This window comes from Metopolophium dirhodum, unplaced genomic scaffold (assembly GCF_019925205.1).
Source record: "Metopolophium dirhodum isolate CAU unplaced genomic scaffold, ASM1992520v1 scaffold1, whole genome shotgun sequence".
NCBI lineage: Eukaryota > Metazoa > Arthropoda > Insecta > Hemiptera > Aphididae > Metopolophium > Metopolophium dirhodum.
The window spans coordinates 1,433,122-1,456,083 of NW_026869896.1; the positions used below are offsets into that span (position 1 = coordinate 1,433,122).

Sequence of the window (22,962 nt, forward strand, 5' to 3'; positions counted from 1 at the left end):
GGTGGTAAAAGGCTGATTTTAGCACCGAGACAGTCAGGAGGTGTAATTCCCTTAATACCTATATTTGCAGGATTGTCGGCACTTGGTAGTTTGATGTCTGGAGGTGCTAGTGTGTATAATGCTGTTCAAAATTCAAAAAGAAAAAAAGGCAGTGGTTTGAAATCAAAAAAAAATAGGTTAAGAAAAAAAAACTGATGATCACGCTACCTACAGACCGCTTTCGTCTCAAGATATTATAAAATATGTCGGAAAGTTGAAAATCAATCATTTCCGTGGAGTCTTTTCACGTGATAACTTACCTAAAAAACCGCATACGATTGAATGTGGTGTATTAAACTTGGATATATCTTCAGGCGACGGAAGTCATTGGGTATCGTTTTATAAAAATAAGGACAAAGTTGTTTATTTCGATAGCTTTGGTGATTTACCACCACTAATTGAATTACAACATTATTTTCATGAGTTTAAAATAGTATATAACTATTCTAACTATCAAGATTTCAATACATTTAACTGCGGTCATTTATGTCTTGAATTTTTACAATGTATGAATCTGTTACATTAAGTTTGACTGGAAATACAACTATATTATCAACGAATTATTTTCCGTCCCTAAATGTTTACGAGGATTCAGAAATAGCTTTGTTATGTTTACAAACACGTAATTTATTTCCAAACATAAATTCTACTAATAACCGGCTGGAGATAGAGGTAATTCCTTCAACAAGTAATAGATTTATTCTAAAAACGTTTATCTTCATTTTGGAAGAAAGGTGTTATGAAATTGAAGATATTAACAACAAAATTAAAAAAAAGTTATTTCACTTTAATAATGAATTTAGAACACAGCTAACATTCAACGTATCTATTGATCCTGTTGATTTTAGAACATACATTAAATGTAATGGAATACTAATGTTGGATATTCCAAACAGTATAGCATCTTTTTTTGGGTTTGAAAAGAGAACCTATAAACCAATGTATGAAGCACATCGATCGGGAAAAGCTGCTAATTTAAACACAATTAACTCTATAAAAGTAATGTGTAATATAGCACATGGATCATTCAACAACCAACTTCTAAGTCATTCAATATATGAGTTTTTTCTTAGTGGGAGAACTGGATCGAAAGTAGTTCAGTCACCACCAAATTTGATATATTACAGATTAAACAAAACAGAGATTAATTCAATAACTGTGCAGCTAGTTGATCAAAACAATAATCCGATCGACAACTTTAATGAGACATTGTCAGTTGTTCTGCATATTAAACGTTACGAGTCTCATTATTAAATTTGTATCTCAGATATCAGGATGTACGAGTCAGTTACTTTAAGTTTAACTGGGAACACAACCATATTATCTACAAATTATTTTCCGGCTATAAACCTTTACGAAGACTCAGAAATAGCTTTGTTATGTTTACAGACATTTAATTTATTCCCGAATATTAACAAAGATAATAATAAATTTGCTATACAAGTAGTTGACTATAATAATAATAATAATGATCGTATGTGGTGTTATATTAAACTGGAAGAGGGATGTTATGAAATTAAAGATATTAAGCATCGAGTTATGGAACAAATAAATATTTATAATGAAAAATTCAAAACTAATTTAACATTTGACATTTCGGTTGATCCTAACGATTTTAGATCATATATAAAATGTAATGGAATACTACACTTTGAAATTTTACATAGCATAGCACCTGTATTGGGTTTTGAAAAACGAGAATATAAGCCAGAATATGAAACTCATAGATCAGAAAAAGCTGTGAATTTAAACACAATTAATTCTATAAAAGTAATGTGCAATATAGCTCAAGGATCATTCAACAACCATCTTCAAAGTCATTCGATTTATGAGTTTTTCCCTAGTGAAACGACAGGATCGAAAGTAGTACAGTCACCATCAAATTTAATATATTACAAATTGAATAAAACAAATATTGATACGATAACCGTTCAGTTAGTTGATCAAGATCATAATCTGATTGATAATTTTGGTGAGACATTGACAATTGTGTTACACATTAACTTTGCGGGTCTTGAGATGGGATTAAATTTCAATATAAGCTCACTACATCGGATCAGTACAACTAGTCATAAGACTAAAGTGCTACCAGTAACATCAAATAAAATAAAAAAATTGACAGTGAAGAATAAAAAAATTTTGCAAGCTCTGGGCTATCAATTAAAGCAAAATGCCTGAAAGTGATATTTTGGATATAACTTCACAGTACGAAACGGATTCTAAGATAACAAAAATTGAATATCATTCATACACACCGTATATAGCATCATTTAATAATAATGACGAAATACGTATATCAATCCAGCAAACAGATGTTTATCCATATCTACATGAAAGCTTTATTTTTTTGGAAGGAAAAATTACTGATGCCACCAAAGTGAAACTATCTAATAACGGTTACTCTTACCTCTTCGAGCAAATACGATTGGAAATCAATGGGATAGAAGTAGATAGTACACGTGTTCTTGGAATCACTAGCTCGTTGAAAGGTTACTTATCTGGTACACCAGACAACTACAATTGTTATGAAAATTCTGGATGGAATTTTAAAAATGCAACGCAATCGGAAAATGATAAAGGTGAATTTAGTGATTGCATTCCATTGAAATATTGGTTAGGTTTGTTTGAAGATTATAAAAGAATATTAGTGAATTCTAGATTGGAATTAATATTAACTCGAAGTCATAGCGATTTAAATGCTTTAAGTTTAAAAACTGGTGTAAGTGCTTCTGAAGGTAAAGTCGTTTTAAATAAAATAGCCTGGATGGTTCCACATATAACTGTTGACGATGAAGAAAGGTTAAAATTATTGAAACTTATAGAAAAAGAAAAAAGTTTGTTTATTCCTTTTAGATCTTTTGAAACTTTTGAATATCCTGAACTCGGAACCGCTAAAAAAGTTGTATGGAATTTGAAAACTGCTTCAAAATTAGAAAAACCACGATTTATCATAATTGGATTACAAAAAGGACGCAAAAATATGTTATCGAAAGATTGTAGTATATTTGACCATTGTAATTTAACAAACGTTAAAGTATTTCTGAACTCGATAGCTTATCCACACAATAATTTGAATTTAGATTTTACTAAAAATAATTTCACTTTATTATATAATATGTATACATCGTTTCAAGAATCGTACTATGAAAAAAGTATTCGTAACCCGATATTGAGTCCTTCTACTTTTCTGACAAACGCTCCAATTATAGTCATCGATACTTCGAAACAGAACGATTCAGCTACTGCCTCGGCAGTGGATGTTCAATTGGAAATTGAAGCTTCAGAATCGCTTGCAGGTGTAACTGCTTACTGTTTATTAATTCATGATCGTATTGTAGAATATGTACCTTTTACTAGAGAAGTAAGAAAACTTGTGTAAATATAATTAAGAATTAATTTTTAACAATAAAAACTATTATTTAATAATTTGTGTTCTTTACATGAAATAATTCTTTTAGTTTTAAGATTTGCTAAAAAATTTGCTACATGAAGACAAAATTTGGTAGAAAATCTCTGTTTTGTGTTACACAGTAAATCTGAGTGCTCCAAGGGGGACATTCCCACTTGAAAAAAAATTTTTACCGTGGAAAAGCTGGCTGTGAACATACAATGTTATTATGGTAAAAACTTTGACAAAGTCAAAGAAGTTATCGACACATTTAACCCAAATGATGCAAAGTCTATTCAAAATGCACAACAATTATTTAATGATAACTCGATCAAAAATGAACTTTCGATAATTCTATCAAATTTCCAATGCATAACAGACACTATTACGTGTCTAGAAAAATCGGGTGTCAATCTTGGAAAAAGTCTAGAATCGGTTCAAAATGTAGAGAATAAATTGAGTGAAGGAGGACGAGGTATTGAATTTGCTAAAGTTAAGCTATCGAAAGTATTATCAAAAAATCCCGGATTATCACTAATAAAAAAAATTTCTGAAATTATAAGAGGAGAAATAAGAAACGACAATGAAGACCTTGCAGAGTTGTCACCAGAAGATATTTCTTGTTTCAAATACGCACCAATTTTGTCAGCAGATGTGGAAAGAAGTTTTTCGAAATACAAGGTAATGCTACGCGACAATCGTAGAAGTTTTCAATTTGATAATTTAAAGGCACATTTTGTTACATCATGTTGGTATTCTTTCAATAATTAATACAAATTTTTATGCTTTATACACATTTTAAAAAATGATATTTAAATTGTATTTTTTTTTTTCACTTAATACTATATTTTTTAATTTTTAAATTTTGTATTTTTAAACAATAAATTTTTTTGCATATTGTAGTAAGCCAGTTACTACTTAACAACACCATTGTAATATAATAGTAATTATACTATACTATAGATTAGCTATACTGTAATTCGGCATATATCGGATAATAGAAACGGAAATAAGGGTTCCTTCTGTTTATTAAATAATATTACATTTTAATGTCTTGTTTGAGAAACGGATATTAGGAACTCATTGAACCATATAATTTCTCTGTATACCACAATGTTCAATATATAAAAATATGAAACAGTAGAATGATTATTTTGATTACAACACTGTACGCAACGATAGTCATTATAAAAAAATATTAAAATTATATTAAAAATGATTATATCAAATCGAATACACAGAATTATACTGGAAGTCATAAAATGCGTGGGCTGGAACGATGGTCACACAAATCACATCCGTGAGCCGAGATACAGTAGCTATAGGCAAGGGGTACGGGGAACTTCATATATAAGGGAGCCCGAATCGGCCTGTTTTCAGACGTGTACTACCACCCATTAGTGCAAGCACCTTCACGCCACTCTGTACGAGCATATTTTGGACTTAGAAAAATTATCAACAATATAATAAAATTCACAATAAAACAACAACTGTCTTTTATTTATTATCAACCACGACTACAACATCAAACAAATTGTCTGCGACCTGCAACTATAATATCTCGGCAGCCACTTATCTACTATTAGTACTACGATAGTAGGTACCAAGCTACCGAGAACATAACAATATTATTTGCATATTTTTGAATTTTTGAGTGCATATATATGTGCATATTTAACAAACATTTTTGCATAAAAATCCGGGCCCTACTAATAAGTAACCAGTTTCACTTTTAGGTGTTGCTACAGTTATTTCTGTGTTGTCTGAGTATGTGCTATTTGCCTCTGAAATTAAAATATAAAAAAAGAAAATTAAAATAAATCAAGTGCCTATGACTCTATAATATACAAAATTCAAATAACTCACTTCTATTGTCAAAACAAGTTCCACAATTGTATAGAGTGTTGTTGTTTTCAAAGTAGTGTCGACCATAGAATACTGTTATTTCTTCTCCTACATTAATATGTCTTGTTGTAACAACTCCTGTCCTCTTTTTGTTAATGCATTTTAACACGGCATTTGATCGGCATGCGTGGTTACAAAATGCAGCTGGCCCGAGGAAAAGCATATCCTTTTTTAATCGATTGCTGTACACTAGTGAAAAGTCATTCTCTCCTGGATAGATGTATTCATTTTCTATGAGGTATGTTGCACCTACCAATCCCGTTATGATAGTGCCTATAATCAAAAATTACAAGATGGTGGAAATTAATGGATGTGTGGTGATTACGACGCGTTATCACCACTTACGCTAGCGCGTCCGTTTTCTCTTTGTGCCTAACTTTGAATTATATATCTTTTGTTTTTTGTATTGTCTTTGGCCGCGCTACGACGCGCCGCCGCAACTCTGTCTCCTGCCTCGCACGCCGACTTTTTCGCCGTTACGGGCTCGAATTCGTTTTCACTCGCCTCGCTTTTCACTACTTTTTTCGCTCTCGACTCGACTCGAGCTGCCTAACGTCTCGGCTCTCCGATTCCGACGACTCGACGTAACGCGCGCTAAGTCCGTACCACCAACCTTTATATTGTTATTGTTTTATTTTTGTAAAAATAAACTGATTAATTACACATCGTGCATCTTGACTTGTATTGTTTTCTTACAAAAAAAACCTTCTGTAACGAGTAACGTAGTGTTTTACCGAAGTCCCGTACCACGTTACGACCACGGCGCAGCCGCACACGGTAACACCACATTGGTGACCTCAATTAAGCCGGTGCTACACGATGCGTCCAATACCTTCAAACGTTGGCTCCAACATTGGCGTGCAAACGTTGGCTGAACATTGGAACCAATGTTTGACTGACGGATGCAGCTACACGTTGTGACCAACGTTGGATCGAGTGTCATGTTGGAATGTTGGATTCATACGTATACTCTCTACAGTTCGGTGTGAAAAGTGAAATAGAAAAAAATGGACGACGTGGTTGCAGCTGCTGCTACTGTAATTGTTCTATCTTGTAGTCAATTATTAATTGCGAAAAAACAGAAAAAAAGACGTGAAAGAAGGTGGTGGATGACGTCGTTAAACAGAAGTAGAGAACGGTAAATAATAAAGTTGATTCTAAAATTGATATTTCTATCTATTTTATGCAGTGTTAGTTATGAAATCGTATAAATTAAATTTACTAGATATAATGCCTCAGATATGCTGTTGGCTCTACGGGCAGAACCATCGGGGAAATTCCAAAACTTCTGTCGAATGTCGTCAGAAGATTTTGAATTTATTCTTACTAAAATTGGGCCGAAAATCAGCAAACAAGACACTAACATGCGGAAGGCAATACCAATCCAAGAGCGTTTGGCAGTCACTCTCCGATTTCTGGCTACAGGTGATAGCTTTGTAAGCTTGGAATACCTATTTAGGATATCACATCAATCAATAAGCCGCATCGTACCGGAAGTTTGCCTAGCTATTATTGATGCACTAAAAGATCAAATAAAAGTAAGTACCTAATTAAATTAATATTATGATATTAATAAATAAATTTAACACATTAATCTGTTTTTATGTATTTATAATTTATTTAATGCATTTTACATTACAATATTATGCACAGGAAATACATATTTATTTATTATTTTCCTCCTGTCTGGTTACCATCCACAAATTGCTGAGAATTTGAATAATATTCAAGGACAGTACCTGATTGTGTTTGTGGGCCAGTTACGTTTTGTTGTTGTGATTGGGATGGTTGTATGTACTCGTTTTGTTGTTGTGATTGGGATGGTTGTATGTACTCGTTTTGTTGTTGTGATTGGGATGGTTGTATGTACTTGTTTTGTTGTTGTGATTGGGATGGTTGTATGTACTCATGATTAGCAGTGAGATGTGGTGTGTAAGATGTTCCAGGAGACTGTAATTCATGTGTTGAATATGTCGATCCAGTAGAAAGAAAACTTTCCAGCGATGAACAGGGAGATGAATCAGTATTAATAGTTATGGGAAAATGACCTTCTGTTTTTGAATCCATTTCCTGGATTAGTGCTTCAAAAACCATGTTATCAATTTTATGTTCCAGTAGTAGACGATTCCGGGGAGATAGTTGACGAAGTTTCTCGGCTAATAGCTGTGCATATAAGTCAGGGCCATCTTTATTTTGCTGTGAATTTGGCTTCTCAACCAAACCCTGCAAAACATCACTTGCTTGTTTCAAGTGTTTGCTTATTAATTGGCTATTATCAACACTTCTTTGTTTTCTCTTCATTAATGGACTTTGTGGGACTGAGAACATATTCCTGTTTTCTTGAGTGTTTTCTCTCCTCTCATTTTGAATTCCATTGTCTCCAAGTGAAGAAGCTTCTAAACCATCTTCTTCAAGATTACTATGATCTAAATCTCCTTCGTTTTGCATGAGATCCTCTATTTCATTAATTTTTCCATCGGCAACATCCTAAAAATCACATCATTTTTATTTGAAAATTTAAAAATTCTATGCTATTTAGTACAAAAATTGTTACAGATTTTTAATTTAATCCCTCTAAAACTAAAAACTTCTATAATTAGATAATAGCTGTGGTTTATTATGATGGGTTAAAAAAAACAGTGATTCAATAATAGGTTCAGTTTTATGTGAAGTATAAATATTTGTATTTTACAGCTGCCAAAATCACAGGAAGATTGGAAAACAATAGCAAATGGGTTTCAACGTGATTGGAATTTTCCACATTGTGTAGGAGCAGTTGATGGAAAACATGTACTATTGCAAGCTCCATTTAACAGTGAATCTGAGTTCTTCAACTACAAGAAGTCATTCAGCATTATACTCATGGCATTTGTTAACTCAGAATATTGTTTTACATTTGTTGATGTTGGTGCTCAAGGAAGAATGAACGATGCGGGTGTGTATGCTACCACGAGTGTTTATCGCAAAATAATTCGTAATGAACTTCTCCTTCCACCACCTGAGCCCTTATTAGGACGACTGAAGAAGGTTCCATATGTTTTTATAGGCGACGATGCATTTCCCATGAGTAATACTCTTCTAAAACCTTACGGAGGAAATCATCAAAAAGGTAGTTTAGAACGAATTTTCAATTATCGTTTGTGTCGTGCACGTAGAGTTGTGGAAAACGTTTTTGGTATTTATGCATCAGTTTTTCGAGTGTTCAGATCACCTATGTTACTACAACCAGATAAAGCTGCTTTAATATGCATGACATGCTGTTTACTTCATAATTTTCTACGGAGAAGCGCAACATCAAGAAAAATCTATGCCCCAACTGGTACTTTTGATTATGAAGAGGATGGAGAATTGATTCACGGAACATGGCGCAACGATATACAAGGGATGACATCTTTCAATCCACTGGTAAAAAAACCTAGGAAACCCTCCGAGAAAGCAAAGGACATTCGGCGAGAGTTTACAGAATACTGTATGACAAGTGGAGCAGTAGAATGGCAGAATTATATTGATTAGTGATTTATACTTATTTTTGTTTAGTTAACTTTGCATTTAAATTTGTATTAAAGATTTGTAAGGATGAATTCTTAATTAATATTATGAAATATACCAGATAATTATCTATTAAACTTACTTCTGAATTCAGTGAGGGTATCTTCGTATTTTGGACTCGAATAAACCTATCTATTGCATTATAGGCGAACCAAGACGGATAGTACACATCTTGTGACCCCGATCCAGTAGTCTCTGAATCCACTATTTTCTTCCTCAATGTCCTGTAGGTCGACATCAGTGACTCTTTCTTCTTTTTCAACGCAACAACTGGCATTGTAACACTTAACTCGTTAGCTACTTCAGTCCATGCATCCTGCAGGGTGTTTTTATTCTTATGTCCTGGATAAAGACTGTTCCACAGAACTGGATGTTTTTCATACGCTTCCAGGAATTCAAGCGTTAGTTCATTATTCCACTCCATTTTGTATAATGTAATGTTATAACTATAGAAAGATAGGGTATTTATTTACACACGAAAAATAAAGAATAAATAAATAAAAGTTGAGATTAAATTTAAATTGAATATTGTTATTGACGTTATTGTATATTCAGATATAATCATATTATAAAATATAAGATATAACTATATAAGAATTAAGTATAGTTTCCTATTTATTTCTATTTAAAAATTAAACATAAAAAACAGATACCCTAATACCAGTTCATTTTCATATAGGTACCCACAATTATTATATTTTTAAATTGCAACAAAATGACTTAAATCGTTATTCTTCGAATAAAATACCAAACAGAATATAATACTTATATATTATATAATACTGCTGTGAATCAGAAATTTTTATTCCGGGCAACAGAAAAGTTAAGATAAATGTTGAACAACATACACCAAATATTAAATAACGAATTGAACAAAGTTTGAGTCATATAGAGTTGGTACATTTAACGGGCAACGAAGTGTACGGGATCAGCTAGTATAAATATATATATATATATATATTACTTAAATATAATACTTACCAGTTACTTTAAAAAAGTAGTCTTGTAAATATTAAAAAAAAAAGTTACAACTATACTTATTTCACACGTCACGGTCACGACTCCAATTCAAGACTGGTCACAACAGGACTAGACATGTCACGCCGTGTAGCCGTATACCAAATGCTGGTTGCACCTTGCTTCCAACGTTGGACACTCCTATGACGCGTGTCAAAAATACAAACTTTCAGCGGGAATCCTTCCAACGCCAATGTTGGACCCAACATTTGTCACTTGAAATATACATTTTCGGCTACACGATGTGGCAAATTATCGTGTGGCCAACGTTTGAAGGTATTGGACGCATCGTGTAGCACCGGCTTTACACAATACCGCCCGTTGTTTTACCGACCGAAAGTCCGCCCGCCCGCGAGTGCGTCGACAGCCACCGATTTAGCCGCGTGCTCCGATTCTCGACCCGACTCGCGCAGTCAACCGACTTTTCTGTTTTACACCCGACTTTATCCGCGTGATCCCTCGACATGTCGTCTGACACCCCGGTAATTTCCGCACCGCTCACCATCGTCCCTACGACGAGCAGCACCACGTCGCTCACCGACACGACGACGCCGATCACCCTAACGACGAGCACGAGTCCGGAGATCTCGTCCGTCATGCACGTGAGACTCCCGGGTTTTTGGCACAACTCCCCGACCCAATGGTTCACGCACGCTGACGCCATGTTTGCGAACAAACGGATTCGTTCGGACTTGACGCGCGTGAACCACGTGCTGGAGGCATTGGACGAGGAAGGCGTGCGGACAATCACGGATTTGTTGGGGCCCGACGCAACGTACGACTCCATACGGCAACGACTGATCACGGCGTACGGCGTCCCACAGGCCACGCGTTTCCAGCGGATGATCCAGCCGGGCGGCATAAGCGACCGTACCCCATCACGCCTGTTACGGGACATGCGGTATGTTTACCCCGACGGGATGTCGGATAATTCTCTGGTTGCGTTTTGGTTGAGCAAGCTTCCACCACCCGTCCGCACCGTCATCGCCGTTACAGTCGCCGACCGATACCCGTTGCCACACCTACACGACTTCACGGCAAACCTCGCCGGGAAAACCGTTTTCACAAAGCTCGATCTGGTGCGGGCATATCACCAAGTTCCTATCGCCCCGAACGACGTACACAAGACCGCGGTCACGACACCGTTCGGTTTGTTCGAGTTTCCCGTCATGTGTTTTGGACTTCGCAACGCTGCGCAAACGTTTCAACGCGTTATCAACGATATACTGCGCGGACTGGATTTCGTGTTCGCGTATATCGACGACGTGTTAATCGCCTCACGCGATGAGGCCGAACACACCAATCACGTCCGTACCGTTCTCGAACTTTTTCAAAAATACGGTATCGCAATCAGTCCGGCGAAGTGCGTTTTCGCGACCGACACTATGTCATTTCTCGGACACGTTATCGACAAAGACGTTTGCCGACCGAACGCCGAACGCGTTACCGCGATACACGAGTGGACCCAACCGAACACAAAAAAAGAGCTCCAACGATTTTTGGGTTCGATAAATTTTTACCTCCGATTCATCCCGAACGCCGCCGAAATACAAGCCCCCCTGTATAGCCTCGCGTCGCAAATCAAAAGTCGCGACGGACCTTTGCGATGGACCGACGACACCCAAGCCGCGTTCAATACGTGTCGTCAAGCCCTCGCCGACACCGCGAAACTCGCGCATCTTGAACAGAACGCCCCCCTACGTCTCAACACCGACGCATCTAACGTGGCAGTGGGCGCCGTTCTTGAACAACACGTCAACAACCAGTGGCAGCCCCTCGGTTTTTTCTCAAAAAAGCTCTCACCCACCGAACAGAAATACAGTACGTACGACCGGGAACTGCTCGCTGCCTTTTTGGGCACACGTCACTTCATCCACATGATCGAGGGACGCAAAACAACGTTACGTACGGATCACAAGCCGCTTACGTACATGTTCACGCTCAAGTCCGAAAAAACGATCGACCGGCAAGTGCGTCAAATTTCGTTCCTGTCGCAGCACATACACGACGTCGTACACATTCAAGGCACTGATAACATTGTGCCAGACGCGCTATCACGGATCGAGATCGCCGAAACAGCTGACCCGCCGACGATGCAACAGTGGGCCGTTGATCAAGCCGCCGACCCGCAGCTGCAACAGCTTATCAGTGGTATCACGACGAGCTCACTACGCTTGCAACCGCGCGTATCAGTCGACGGCGTAATCTACGCGGATTATACGACCGGCAACGCGCGTTTGTTCGTACCGTCCGTACACCGCCTTCGAGTTTTTAACACGCTACATGGTTTAGCGCACGGCGGAAACCGCTCCACGCTACGTCTGATCAGATCTCGATATTGCTGGCCGGACATGCACAAAGACATCACACGATGGACCCGGTGCTGCGAACCGTGTCAACGAACTAAGGTACATAAACACACCGTTTCCCCGATCACGCCTTTCGCACCGCCCGAACGACGTTTTGGACACATTCATGTCGACCTCGTCGGACCTCTGCCGCCGTCCAACAATTTCAAATACCTGCTCACCGTCATCGACCGATTCACTCGCTGGCCAGAAGCCTGGCCACTCGAAAATATGTCAGCTCACGCAGTCGCACAGTCGCTGACCGTGAATTGGATCGCACGATTCGGCGTTCCCGACACCATCACCACCGACCAGGGAAGACAGTTCGAGTCCGACCTATGCCACTCTCTTTTTTCAACATTCGGTATTCAACACTCGAGGACTTCACCTTATCACCCTCATTCGAATGGTTTGGTCGAACGTTTTCACCGAACGCTTAAGTCCGCGCTCACTGCACACGAATCAACGCAGTGGTCAACGAAGTTGCCGATCGTCCTCCTTGCACTACGCAACACTGTGAAAGCCGGTTTCGAACACACTCCGGCCGAGTTGGTCTACGGCGCGACACTTCGACTTCCCGGAGAAATTTTTCACGCTGCACCCGCGGAACCTCCACCGCCCGAACTGGTAGCGACGCTCCGCAACTACATGGCTGAGTTACGTTTCACTCCAGGTACCAACCACAGCACACGACGCGCTACGTTCGTACCGAACGATCTGAGCCAGGTCAGTCACGTTTTCCTCCGAATCGACGCCGTCCAGCCGCCGCTCCAGCCACGATACGAGGGCCCGTTTGCAGTTTTGGAACGCCGTGAAAAAACATACAAGGTACAACGCCATCGATCAACGACGTGGATTTCCATCGACCGACTCAAGCCAGCATTCATCGCACGTGAAGATCCAACCGCCGACCATACGTACGCCGCGCGGTCGATCGAACGCCCCCCAAAAAAACGAGTCCGTTTTTTTCCCAACGTGAGGGAGTAATGTGGTGATTACGACGCGTATCACCACTTACGCTAGCGCGTCCGTTTTCTCTTTGTGCCTAACTTTGAATTATATATCTTTTGTTTTTTGTATTGTCTTTGCCCGCGCTACGACGCGCCGCCGCAACTCTGTCTCCCGCCTCGTACGCCGACTTTTTCGCCGTTACGGGCTCGAATTCGTTTTCACTCGCCTCGCTTGTCACTACTTTTTTCGCTCTCGACTCGACTCGAGCTGCCTAACGTCTCGGCTCTCCGATTCCGACGACTCGACGTAACGCGCGCTAAGTCCGTACCTCCAACCTTTATATTGTTATTGTTTTATTTTTGTAAAAATGATAAACGGAATAAAGAATAAAAATCATAGTATTGTTTTAAAACCAGAATTCCAATATGTAGCGATTACAAAGAATAGGGAACAATACACCACGTTCACAGAAACTCAGCTTTTACATTGTACGGAAACAGAAATATTCACAATATGTCCAGAATTTTCACCAGTCGTTCACTCGAACAACAAAAATCCATGTGAGATAGCTTTATTCAAAAATCCGGATGTCTTGCCAGAAACATGCGAGACGGGAGTCCTAGTATTATCGAAAGACATATTTTATAAATTAAAACATGCAAACACCTGGATATACACAACAAAGGGTGAAACATTGACTATTGCGTGTAGGGAAAACTCGGAACCATACATTACGAAAATACGGAAGCAAGGATTAATTTGGTTAAGCTCAAAATGCAGAGCGTACGGAAACGATATCATTTTAAATCCGACACAAGAAATAAAATCAAAACACTATCTTAACTTTATACCCGAAGTAGGACAGGGAAAAATATCATTTAAAGTATCCGATAGAATAAAGAGTATGAACCTACCTAAGATAATGGTTAACCAAGATTCACATAAACTCGAAAAAATACACGAAATAGCACAATCGTTAGATAAGGTGCAACAACAAATCGACAATGAAATATTAACACAATCAGGACAGTTAGAAGTAAGCGATACGCGTAACTATTTATTTTATTTAACATTGTGCTTGATAGTATTCTCGGTCATGTTAATCATTTTTATATACATAACGTATAAATGTAGGCTTACTTCGTTGCGACGTCCGCAATATGAAATGGTACGATTAGGTAGAAGTAAACTCTGTACGGATGATATCAAAGTTGAACAAAAGTTTAATAAGGTAGACGAACAAAATACACTCGGAGGGGAGGATGTACCACCTCAAATAAAATAACCTATGAAATAATATTTTATTAGAATATATATGGTTAGGTTAGGTTAGGTTGTTATATAATTAGAATATATATATGTAGAAAGTATTAGAAACTTTATAGAAAATATTTACACAAGTAGTTAGAAATAGTAAAATAGAATAAAACACATTAATTGGAAGTTAATAATGACATTAAATATATTATCGACTTTAAATTAGAAGGGAAGTCAAGTTCGTTGTCATGGATTTCGAATTCACCAATATGAGGAGAACAGACATTGTGCTAATATCAGGAGCAATCTCGAACAGCTTAAACAAGTGTAAAATTCGTAAGCTCGAGGGGAAGCCGCTTCTCTTGCCACTCCACGAACAGATAAGAATTATGACTGTTCGTGAAACACAGTTGGCAGAGAAATCGATAAGGTGGATTTTTCACAACAAAAAGGAAGTGGAGACGACCTGCTTAGCGCAACTTAACAAAAGTCTGAATTCACAATTAAATAACTTAAATAACACCAGAATCCATAAAAAATTATATTTTGCGTGGAGATAAGATAAATGTAGTGGTATTGTTTGGGGGATCATACGATAGGAATATCCTAAGTAGATTAGGGTTAGAACATATAGAAGTACTAAACATTAGATGCTATGATCTGAATTTCGATGAGGACTTCTACATGATATTAGAAAAATTCAGGGGAAAAATAACTGAGAGAATTTTCGAATTTAATGTAGGTAGAATCCAGAAAAACGGTAGGCTGTTGAATCTAACGGAAGCACATAGCGGCGTATGTACACAAAAACATAAAATAACATACGCTCACGACCCAAAGACGGATGTGAGATTTACCAAATGCATATTCAACAGAATGGTTAAGGAATATGGGTACCAAAATTTGGTGAAACAATTCCAACCTATATAGACAATACCACGTACCTAGCACCACGTTGTAAAATATAATTTTTGCGAATTCATAACTTTTATTATAGCAAATAACAAAATAGCTTAATTAACACACTAAAGTCAATATATATAGAAAAAAAAAGTAACGCTAGATATTAATAATTAACTAATATAATACCACAAATAGTAATTTTAAATGCATTAATTTCAGAAAAAAAAGAGAAAGAAATAACATTAGGAATCGGGCGGTAAATAATAGGGGCTTATTTTTGTCTATTTTTATTGGAGACTGACAAATGGTGCACTATTATGCACCGAACGGTTTGACCACTTAAGGGAAAATGTTGGAATTTGATCGTTTGGTGATTGGTTGGAAAAATCGTGTGAATAGCAGATTTTTTTAACGGGATCACCAAGGGACCAAATGGCCATAATAAATCACAATAAGAAATTACAAAATCTTATTAGTTTAGCCAGTGTCGCGGGAGGATGCTTTGATTTGCAGCACACTCTGGCGACATGGGTTCAATTAGCAAGATGAAATCATTACGAAAATAGAATAGAATAGAATCGATTTAATACTAGTCTTGATCATGTAATAAAACTTGAATACAATAGTTTATTGTTGGTCTGGGCCTGTAGTAAAAAGATATAATCTAATTACAGTATAGGGATAGTAATATTAACTAGACATAAAATATAATGATATAGCGATTAATAGAAAATATATATATAGAAGCAAACGTAAACGTAGAATGAATGAAAAGAAAAAAAGGAAGTTAGGAACATATTAGCATATATTGGCGTAATTAACATGGTGATGGAATAAGAATATACTAATCTAACTTATTTAAAATATAATTAACATGCTAATGGAAAATAAAAATATAGTAAACACCACTATTTTATCATATAAATATATTGCACAAAAAAAAAAAATATATTGTAATAGATTTTAAGAATTCATGTTATATTAAAATATTATTACACGTATTATATTAACACTAAGATAAGATTATTGATGTAAACAAAAACACAAAAAAAAAAGAATATATTGTTAATCACATAAGATACTAACCTAGATAATAAGCAAAATATATACTGTAATATTGTGAATTATAATCTGTATTCTGTCAATAATAATTAATATGGTGAAATGTACCATATAATTATAATGATGTATTTAATGTAAAACATAAAATGTAAACATGTAATAATTGAATGTAATGTAATAATTGATATATGTAAAATTTGTAATCATAGGAAAGTGCTTGAACTAATGGAGGAAGTTTGAGTTAATTTTTCTCATTTAGACGATAAAAATCAACTTTTAAAGGGGGAGATGTAGTAAGCAAGTTACTACTTAACAATAAAACAAATTACACAGGTACATAATTCTACTATACTATAATTTAGATACTGTAATTCGGCATAAATCGGATAATAGAAACGAAGTTAAGGGTTCTTTCTGTATATTACATTTTAATGTCTTGGGTAAGAGACGGTAGATATTAGGAACTCACTGAACCATAATTTGCTCTGTATACGACAGATGTTCAAATATAAAAATATATACTATATGATTATTTTGATTACAACGCTGTACGCTGTACGCGACGATAGTCATTATAAAAATATTAAAATTATATTAAAAAGATTATTTCAAATTTAATACACAGAATTATACTGGAAGTCATAATATGCGTGGGCTGGAACGATGTTCACACCAATCACATCCGTGAGCCGAGATACAGTATCTATAGGCAAGGGGTACGGGGAACTGCATATAAAAGGGAGCCCGAATCGGCCTGTTTTCAGACGTGTACTACCACCCATTAGTGCAAGCACCTTCACGCCACTCTGTACGAGCATATTTTGGACTTAGAAAAATTATCAACAATATAATAAAATTCACAATAAAACAACAACTGTCTTTTATTTATTATCAACCACGACTTCAACGTCAAACAAAGTGTCTGCGACCTGCATCTATAATATCTTGGCAGCCACTTATCTACTATCAGTACTACGATAGTAGGTACCAAGCTACCGAGTATATTACACAAGTATGCCGTGCAAATATATTCTGAATTAACTAATTAAATAGTGAATAGTTGTGCGATCGACTTGAAACCTGTACCATTAGAATACATACGTTCCCAAGTACTATACTTGCTATTTTCATGTATAACACTCTTAAATATCGTTGGCCAGTAACAGACGGCTGGAGGATGGCCGATCACCGTGTATTCATCCGGCAGTTATGCTTATTTCGATTTCAAAAATTAATTAAGAATCGAATAATTGAGCGATCGACTTGAAACCTGTACCATTAGATTACATACGTTCCCGACTACCATACCTGCTATTTTCATGTATAACACTCCAAAATCTCGTTGTCCAATATCGGACGGCTGGTGTGTGGCCGATCGCCGAGCAATCACACGTATGCCGTGCAAAAATATTCTGAATTAACTAATTAAGAATCGAATAATTGTGCGATCGACTTGAAACCTGTACCATTAGATTACATACGTTCCCGACTACCATACCTGCTATTTTCATGTATAACACTCTTAAATATCGTTGTCCAGTAACAGACGGCTGGAGGATGGCCGATCACCGTGTATTCATCCGGCAGTTATGCATATTTCGATTTCAAAAATTAATGTAGAATCGAATAATTGTGCGATCGACTTGAAACCTGTACCATTAGATTACAAACGTTTCAGACTACCATACCATACTGGGCCTAATGCATTGCATATTACGATGCCATTCACACATTCACGACACGGACGTACACACGGCACAGTCAATTCATTTTTTTTCTGTCATTCTGCATGTTGTACGAGCACATACAATACTAACAATTATTATGGATGTCGATTTATTAATCTCACTTGTAGACGTTCGTCCCAGTATTGTGGGATAAAACATATAATATATATAAAGACATGATTGAAACAAAGAATGCCTGGAAAGAAGTGTGAATGGAATTGAATAGTGATTTCAGTAATTACGACGATGAGCAAAAAAATGATTTTTGTAAGTTTACTTATTTAATTTGTAGCGAGCTGTGACTGTTTAACCATTTATATAAAAATAAAACCTATTAGGCGGTAGATCAAAGTGTAGATCAAAGTAATCGTATATAGTAAGCGCCGCGTAATAATTACGTTAATAATAAAACTAGTTACAGTACGCATCACGAAAACGTGCGGATGACCGCAGCGCGCTGTGTGTCGGTTTTTCAGTAAACCAGTGGGCCTCAATATTTGATCCATCACAGGTGCGAGCCACTGGCGCGACGGGTACTATACGTTTTGAAAAAAAACAACTAACCTGCACCTTTAAAAATGTCCCTGTCTTTTGTTGACTTTAATATCATTAAATACATACACATAATTTATTAATATAAAAATACGAGTTTTAAATTTTATATTTGGCACGAAACAGTTTGGCCACCACCAACGAGAAATTGCCACTGGGCGCGCGGCGGTCATCCGCACGTTTTCGTGATGCGTACTGTAGTACATTAGTAATAGTAATAGCGTCCGCGCTGCGTGTGTAGTAGTACAGCGAATAACGACCATGAACGGCGCGCGTCAATCTATATATGACTACTTATATAAATTACTCGCATAAAATGTCCATATAAATCGTGAGTGTTATGGAATAAAGCACCGCGCGTGTACAATAATCATCAAGGTGCAGGTTAGTTGTTTTTTTCAAAACGTATAGTACCCGTCGCGCCAGTGGCGTGCACCTGTGATGGATCAAATATTGAGGCCCACTGGTTTACTGAAAAACCGACACACGGCGCGCTGCGGTCATCCGCACGTTTTCATGATGCGTACTGTAGTCGTATATTATAGTACGCGCCGCGTAACATTAATAGTAATAGTAATAGCGTCCGCGCTGCGTGTGTAGTAGTACAAACGAATAACGATCGCGCGACCATGAACGGCGTGCGTCAATCTATATATGAATACTTATATAAATAACTCGCATAAAATGTCAATATAAATCGTGAGTGTTATGGAATAAAGCACCGCGCGTGTACAATAATAGCATATATGTATGTTCAACTTCGTGCCGGGTGCGAGCGCGTGCGAGGCCACAGATGACCATATACGGTTATCCAGAATAAGTAATGACAGGGACAGACCCATCGAGGAGAGCTCATGGACAAGCGTTCATCAGACGAGCAACCGACAAGCTTAGGAACAGTCATCAGTACTATTGTCAAATCTCGCTAGCTTCATTCATTATTTTTGGACTTAGAGTAATTTTGTTATAATCAGTCACAGTTGAATAAGTTAAATAAATCAAACATATTATACTAAAAACTCGAGATTTACATTTATTCCATCATCCTTCAATCCTATTGACTGGGGCACGTTACAAATTTATTTTATATAATCAAAAATATCAGTTTTGGGTAGTATAAAGTAAATATGGTATATCCAGGTACAATATTAAATGAGTTATACAAGGTTTTACTCTCGAAAATGTACAAGTTATTTAGTAGTTAAATACTGTAACGTCTCCTCTTCACCTGGGCTCTTACCCGTTCCGGTGTCGTTCTGTTTTTATTAACGAGGTCTCGGAGACTCGACCTCGGTGTGTGATATTATTACTAGGGATCAGGGTTACCTTATGTGAAGCAAAGTACTCAACGTTATGTATATATATATATATATATCTGTTATTGATGTATTATTATTATTTACTACAAGTTACAACATTGAAAGTATACTTATAAATTATAACTCCGGGCTACCGATCGGGCCATGGTGTGTCGTGGGTGCCGATGTCCAAATGTGGGTTGAGCTGGTCGTCCGCAGGTCCTCTTCAGGTCGTTGTCAGTCCTCGAGTTCCACTATCGACCACCGACCTTGACTCTTCATTCTTGACCATCCAACTATCAACCGCCGACTATATTCTATCGACTACCTCACTGTAGACTCTATCATAACTGACTCCCGCCAGGCGTCCAGTCCAGGTCGGTTATTTACACGATGTGAGCTAATGATGGCGTCAGCATAATATATATTTCATATATATATACACATTTGTCATTACTAACACTCAGCATATTAGCCGTGCTCAACGTAGGGAGTAATGTACGATGTCGATTACGATAATCGTTACAATACAAAGTATTTAATATTTATATGTTAGTTATTTTATTAATATCTAAAACAAAAAATATTTTGCATAATAGTTATATACTATATACAAACAGTATTAATTATATTTAAGTATAACGTCTACAGGGTGATTTTTTTTATCGAAGAACACTCATTATTTCTGAAAGTAGACTTTTTACCAAATTTTTTTTTCTAAAAATTTTAGTTACATACTTTTCTACATTTGTATAACACTTTAATTTTTTTCACCCTTATATTTATTGGTCAAACTATTATCAACTTTTGATTTTCAAATAGCAACCCATAATAAAAATGTTATAAAATAATAAAACAATTTTTTTTATGAATTATAACGTTAAAATTTTCATTTTTTGATAATCCATCAGCGAGATATAGTGCCTCAAAGTTTGTTGGTTTTTTCATAAGTAACTGTGCTACTGTTTATAAGTAGATAGTATTTTTCATTCGTAAAGACCAGAAGTTATAACTTATAACTAATAAATACGATATCGCTCAACCCAAGGTTTTTGTACCTGCTATTATCATAGAACAATATAGAAGCGACACTCGATCAGCTGATTGGGGTATTGGTTACCTATGATCTGAAGTCTGAACCTACGAGAAACATGAAATTGGTTCCACGCACCAACATGATGTTAGACCCATGGTTACCAATATTATGAAAACGGTTCCAAGACTATGGCGGGATACGTTACGCGGGGTCGACTTGTTTACCATTCCATTATATCTTAGTCCGTGGGCATAACAAATTAAGATTAGATAGGACACGCCCACGGACGCTTAAACTGACTACTAAGGGCGGGTTGCATAAACGTCTTGTAGTGACTTACCGAACCGTTATCGCACTGTTAACCGCTAACGGCTCTGTAAATAAAAGTGGGTGTTGCTTGAACGCCCGATAGCGGTAACGGCTCTGTAAACTATAGACTACTGGACCTGTAAAATACAGATCGGATTTTGGTTCTGTAACTTACAGATCGATTAATTATACGAATGTTATCAATGTTATTGGTGACAATTTTGATACTGAATTGTTTATTTAATTATTTGTTTTGACTCAATAATTAAATATTTTCATTTTTCATTGTTTCTTTTTAAAATTAATAATCAATGGATTCGTCGGCTTCATCTTCATCTAGTGATGATGGATTATTTATTATTAATGTTTTACAATTGCTACCAAGACCACGATTTTTTCGAGACAGGTCTAATCCACTGGCAGATTATGATGATGTAAATTTTAAACTAAGATTCAGGTACTTAATATCAAAATATTTTTTTATTTATTAAATAAATACCTTTGTACCTATAGTAAAACGTTTCATATATAATTAGGTACTGTCCCTACAAATATATTAACATAGTCTAACTATCATTGACTCCTAACGACAATTTTTCTTTTCTTAATAATATGTTAATAATATATTATAATTTATAATATGTTGCATTAAAATATAGTAGTTAAATATACCTACATTATATTCCTGTGTTTATTAGATTGTCAAAACTTATGTTCATGGATCTACTTGACATGATAAGCAACAATATAACTCAAAATACACTACGAAATGTGTCACTGTCACCAATACTACAGCTTCTAATAGCCCTGAGATATTATGCTACAGGTGCTTTTCAGGTTTGTCACGATTATGTATTTAATATTTATTTAAAATTAATTCTGTGTAATGATACACTTTATATTTTAGGCAGTTTTAGGTGATCATATACATGTCCACAAATCCACAGTTTACCGTGTCATTAAAAAAGTTTCTGAAGCTATTGCACTTCTAAAACCTAAATATATAAAAATGCCAAGATCACAAACTGAAATCAACTTAGCACAAGATGATTTCTTGTTAGCACGTAATTTTCCAAAAGTTATTGGTGCAATTGATTGCACGCACATAAAAATTCAGTCACCCAATAGTGACATCGGAGAGAAATTCCGAAATAGAAAAGGATTCTTTTCTATTAATGTACAGGCAGTGTGTAGTAGCCATATGCAATTTATAAATATTGTAGCTAGATGAGTAGTAGTGAAGTTGATTTATAAAATGAGTTGGTACCTGAAAAGTTATTGAATAGTATAAATACCCTTCATATCTTTTGTATGCATATAAATTTTTGTATGCACATTTTTATAGATGGCCTGGTTCAGTTCACGACTCAACAATTTTTGACAATTCATTATTACGAGCACAGTTTGAAAACAATGAATTTGGAAATTCCGTGCTCGTAGGAGATGGGGGTTACGCTTGTAGAAATTATATGATGACACCACTTGGAAATCCTACAAGTGAATCAGAACTACGATATCAGGTTAGCAAAAAATAAATACAATTAGTGATAAGTAATACAAATTAAAAAAATTGTAAAGGGGCTGGTATATTTTAAATAAAACATTTGCTTAATTTTGTTTT

General features: G+C 36.3%; 2 protein-coding genes across 2 annotated transcripts; both read left to right on the forward strand.

Annotated features, from left to right (window-relative positions):
- The first annotated feature begins 6,339 nt into the window (after nt 1-6,339).
- LOC132953266 (uncharacterized) lies at nt 6,340-8,845 on the forward strand. The gene is made up of 3 exons (XM_061025787.1): nt 6,340-6,470; nt 6,558-6,870; nt 8,027-8,845. Exons 1-3 carry the CDS (start codon nt 6,340-6,342, stop codon nt 8,843-8,845), a joined length of 1,263 nt encoding a protein of 420 aa, XP_060881770.1.
- Nucleotides 8,846-21,701: 12,856 nt separating this feature from the next.
- On the forward strand, nt 21,702-22,572 carry LOC132953289 (putative nuclease HARBI1). Its single transcript, XM_061025812.1, has 3 exons — nt 21,702-21,798; nt 22,040-22,178; nt 22,249-22,572. The coding sequence occupies exons 2-3, from the start codon at nt 22,053-22,055 to the stop codon at nt 22,570-22,572; spliced, it is 450 nt and encodes a 149-aa protein (XP_060881795.1). The 5' UTR covers nt 21,702-21,798; nt 22,040-22,052.
- Nucleotides 22,573-22,962: the final 390 nt, after the last annotated feature.

Coding starts and splice junctions, on each gene's coding strand:
- LOC132953266 (XM_061025787.1), top strand. CDS start 6,340: ATGGACGACGTGGTTGCAGCTGCTGCTACTGTAATTGTTCTATCTTGT. Junction 6,471..6,557: donor TTAAACAGAAGTAGAGAACG/GTAAATAATAAA, acceptor TAAATTTACTAG/ATATAATGCCTCAGATATGC. Junction 6,871..8,026: donor CACTAAAAGATCAAATAAAA/GTAAGTACCTAA, acceptor TGTATTTTACAG/CTGCCAAAATCACAGGAAGA.
- LOC132953289 (XM_061025812.1), top strand. CDS start 22,053: ATGTTCATGGATCTACTTGACATGATAAGCAACAATATAACTCAAAAT. Junction 22,179..22,248: donor ATGCTACAGGTGCTTTTCAG/GTTTGTCACGAT, acceptor TTTATATTTTAG/GCAGTTTTAGGTGATCATAT.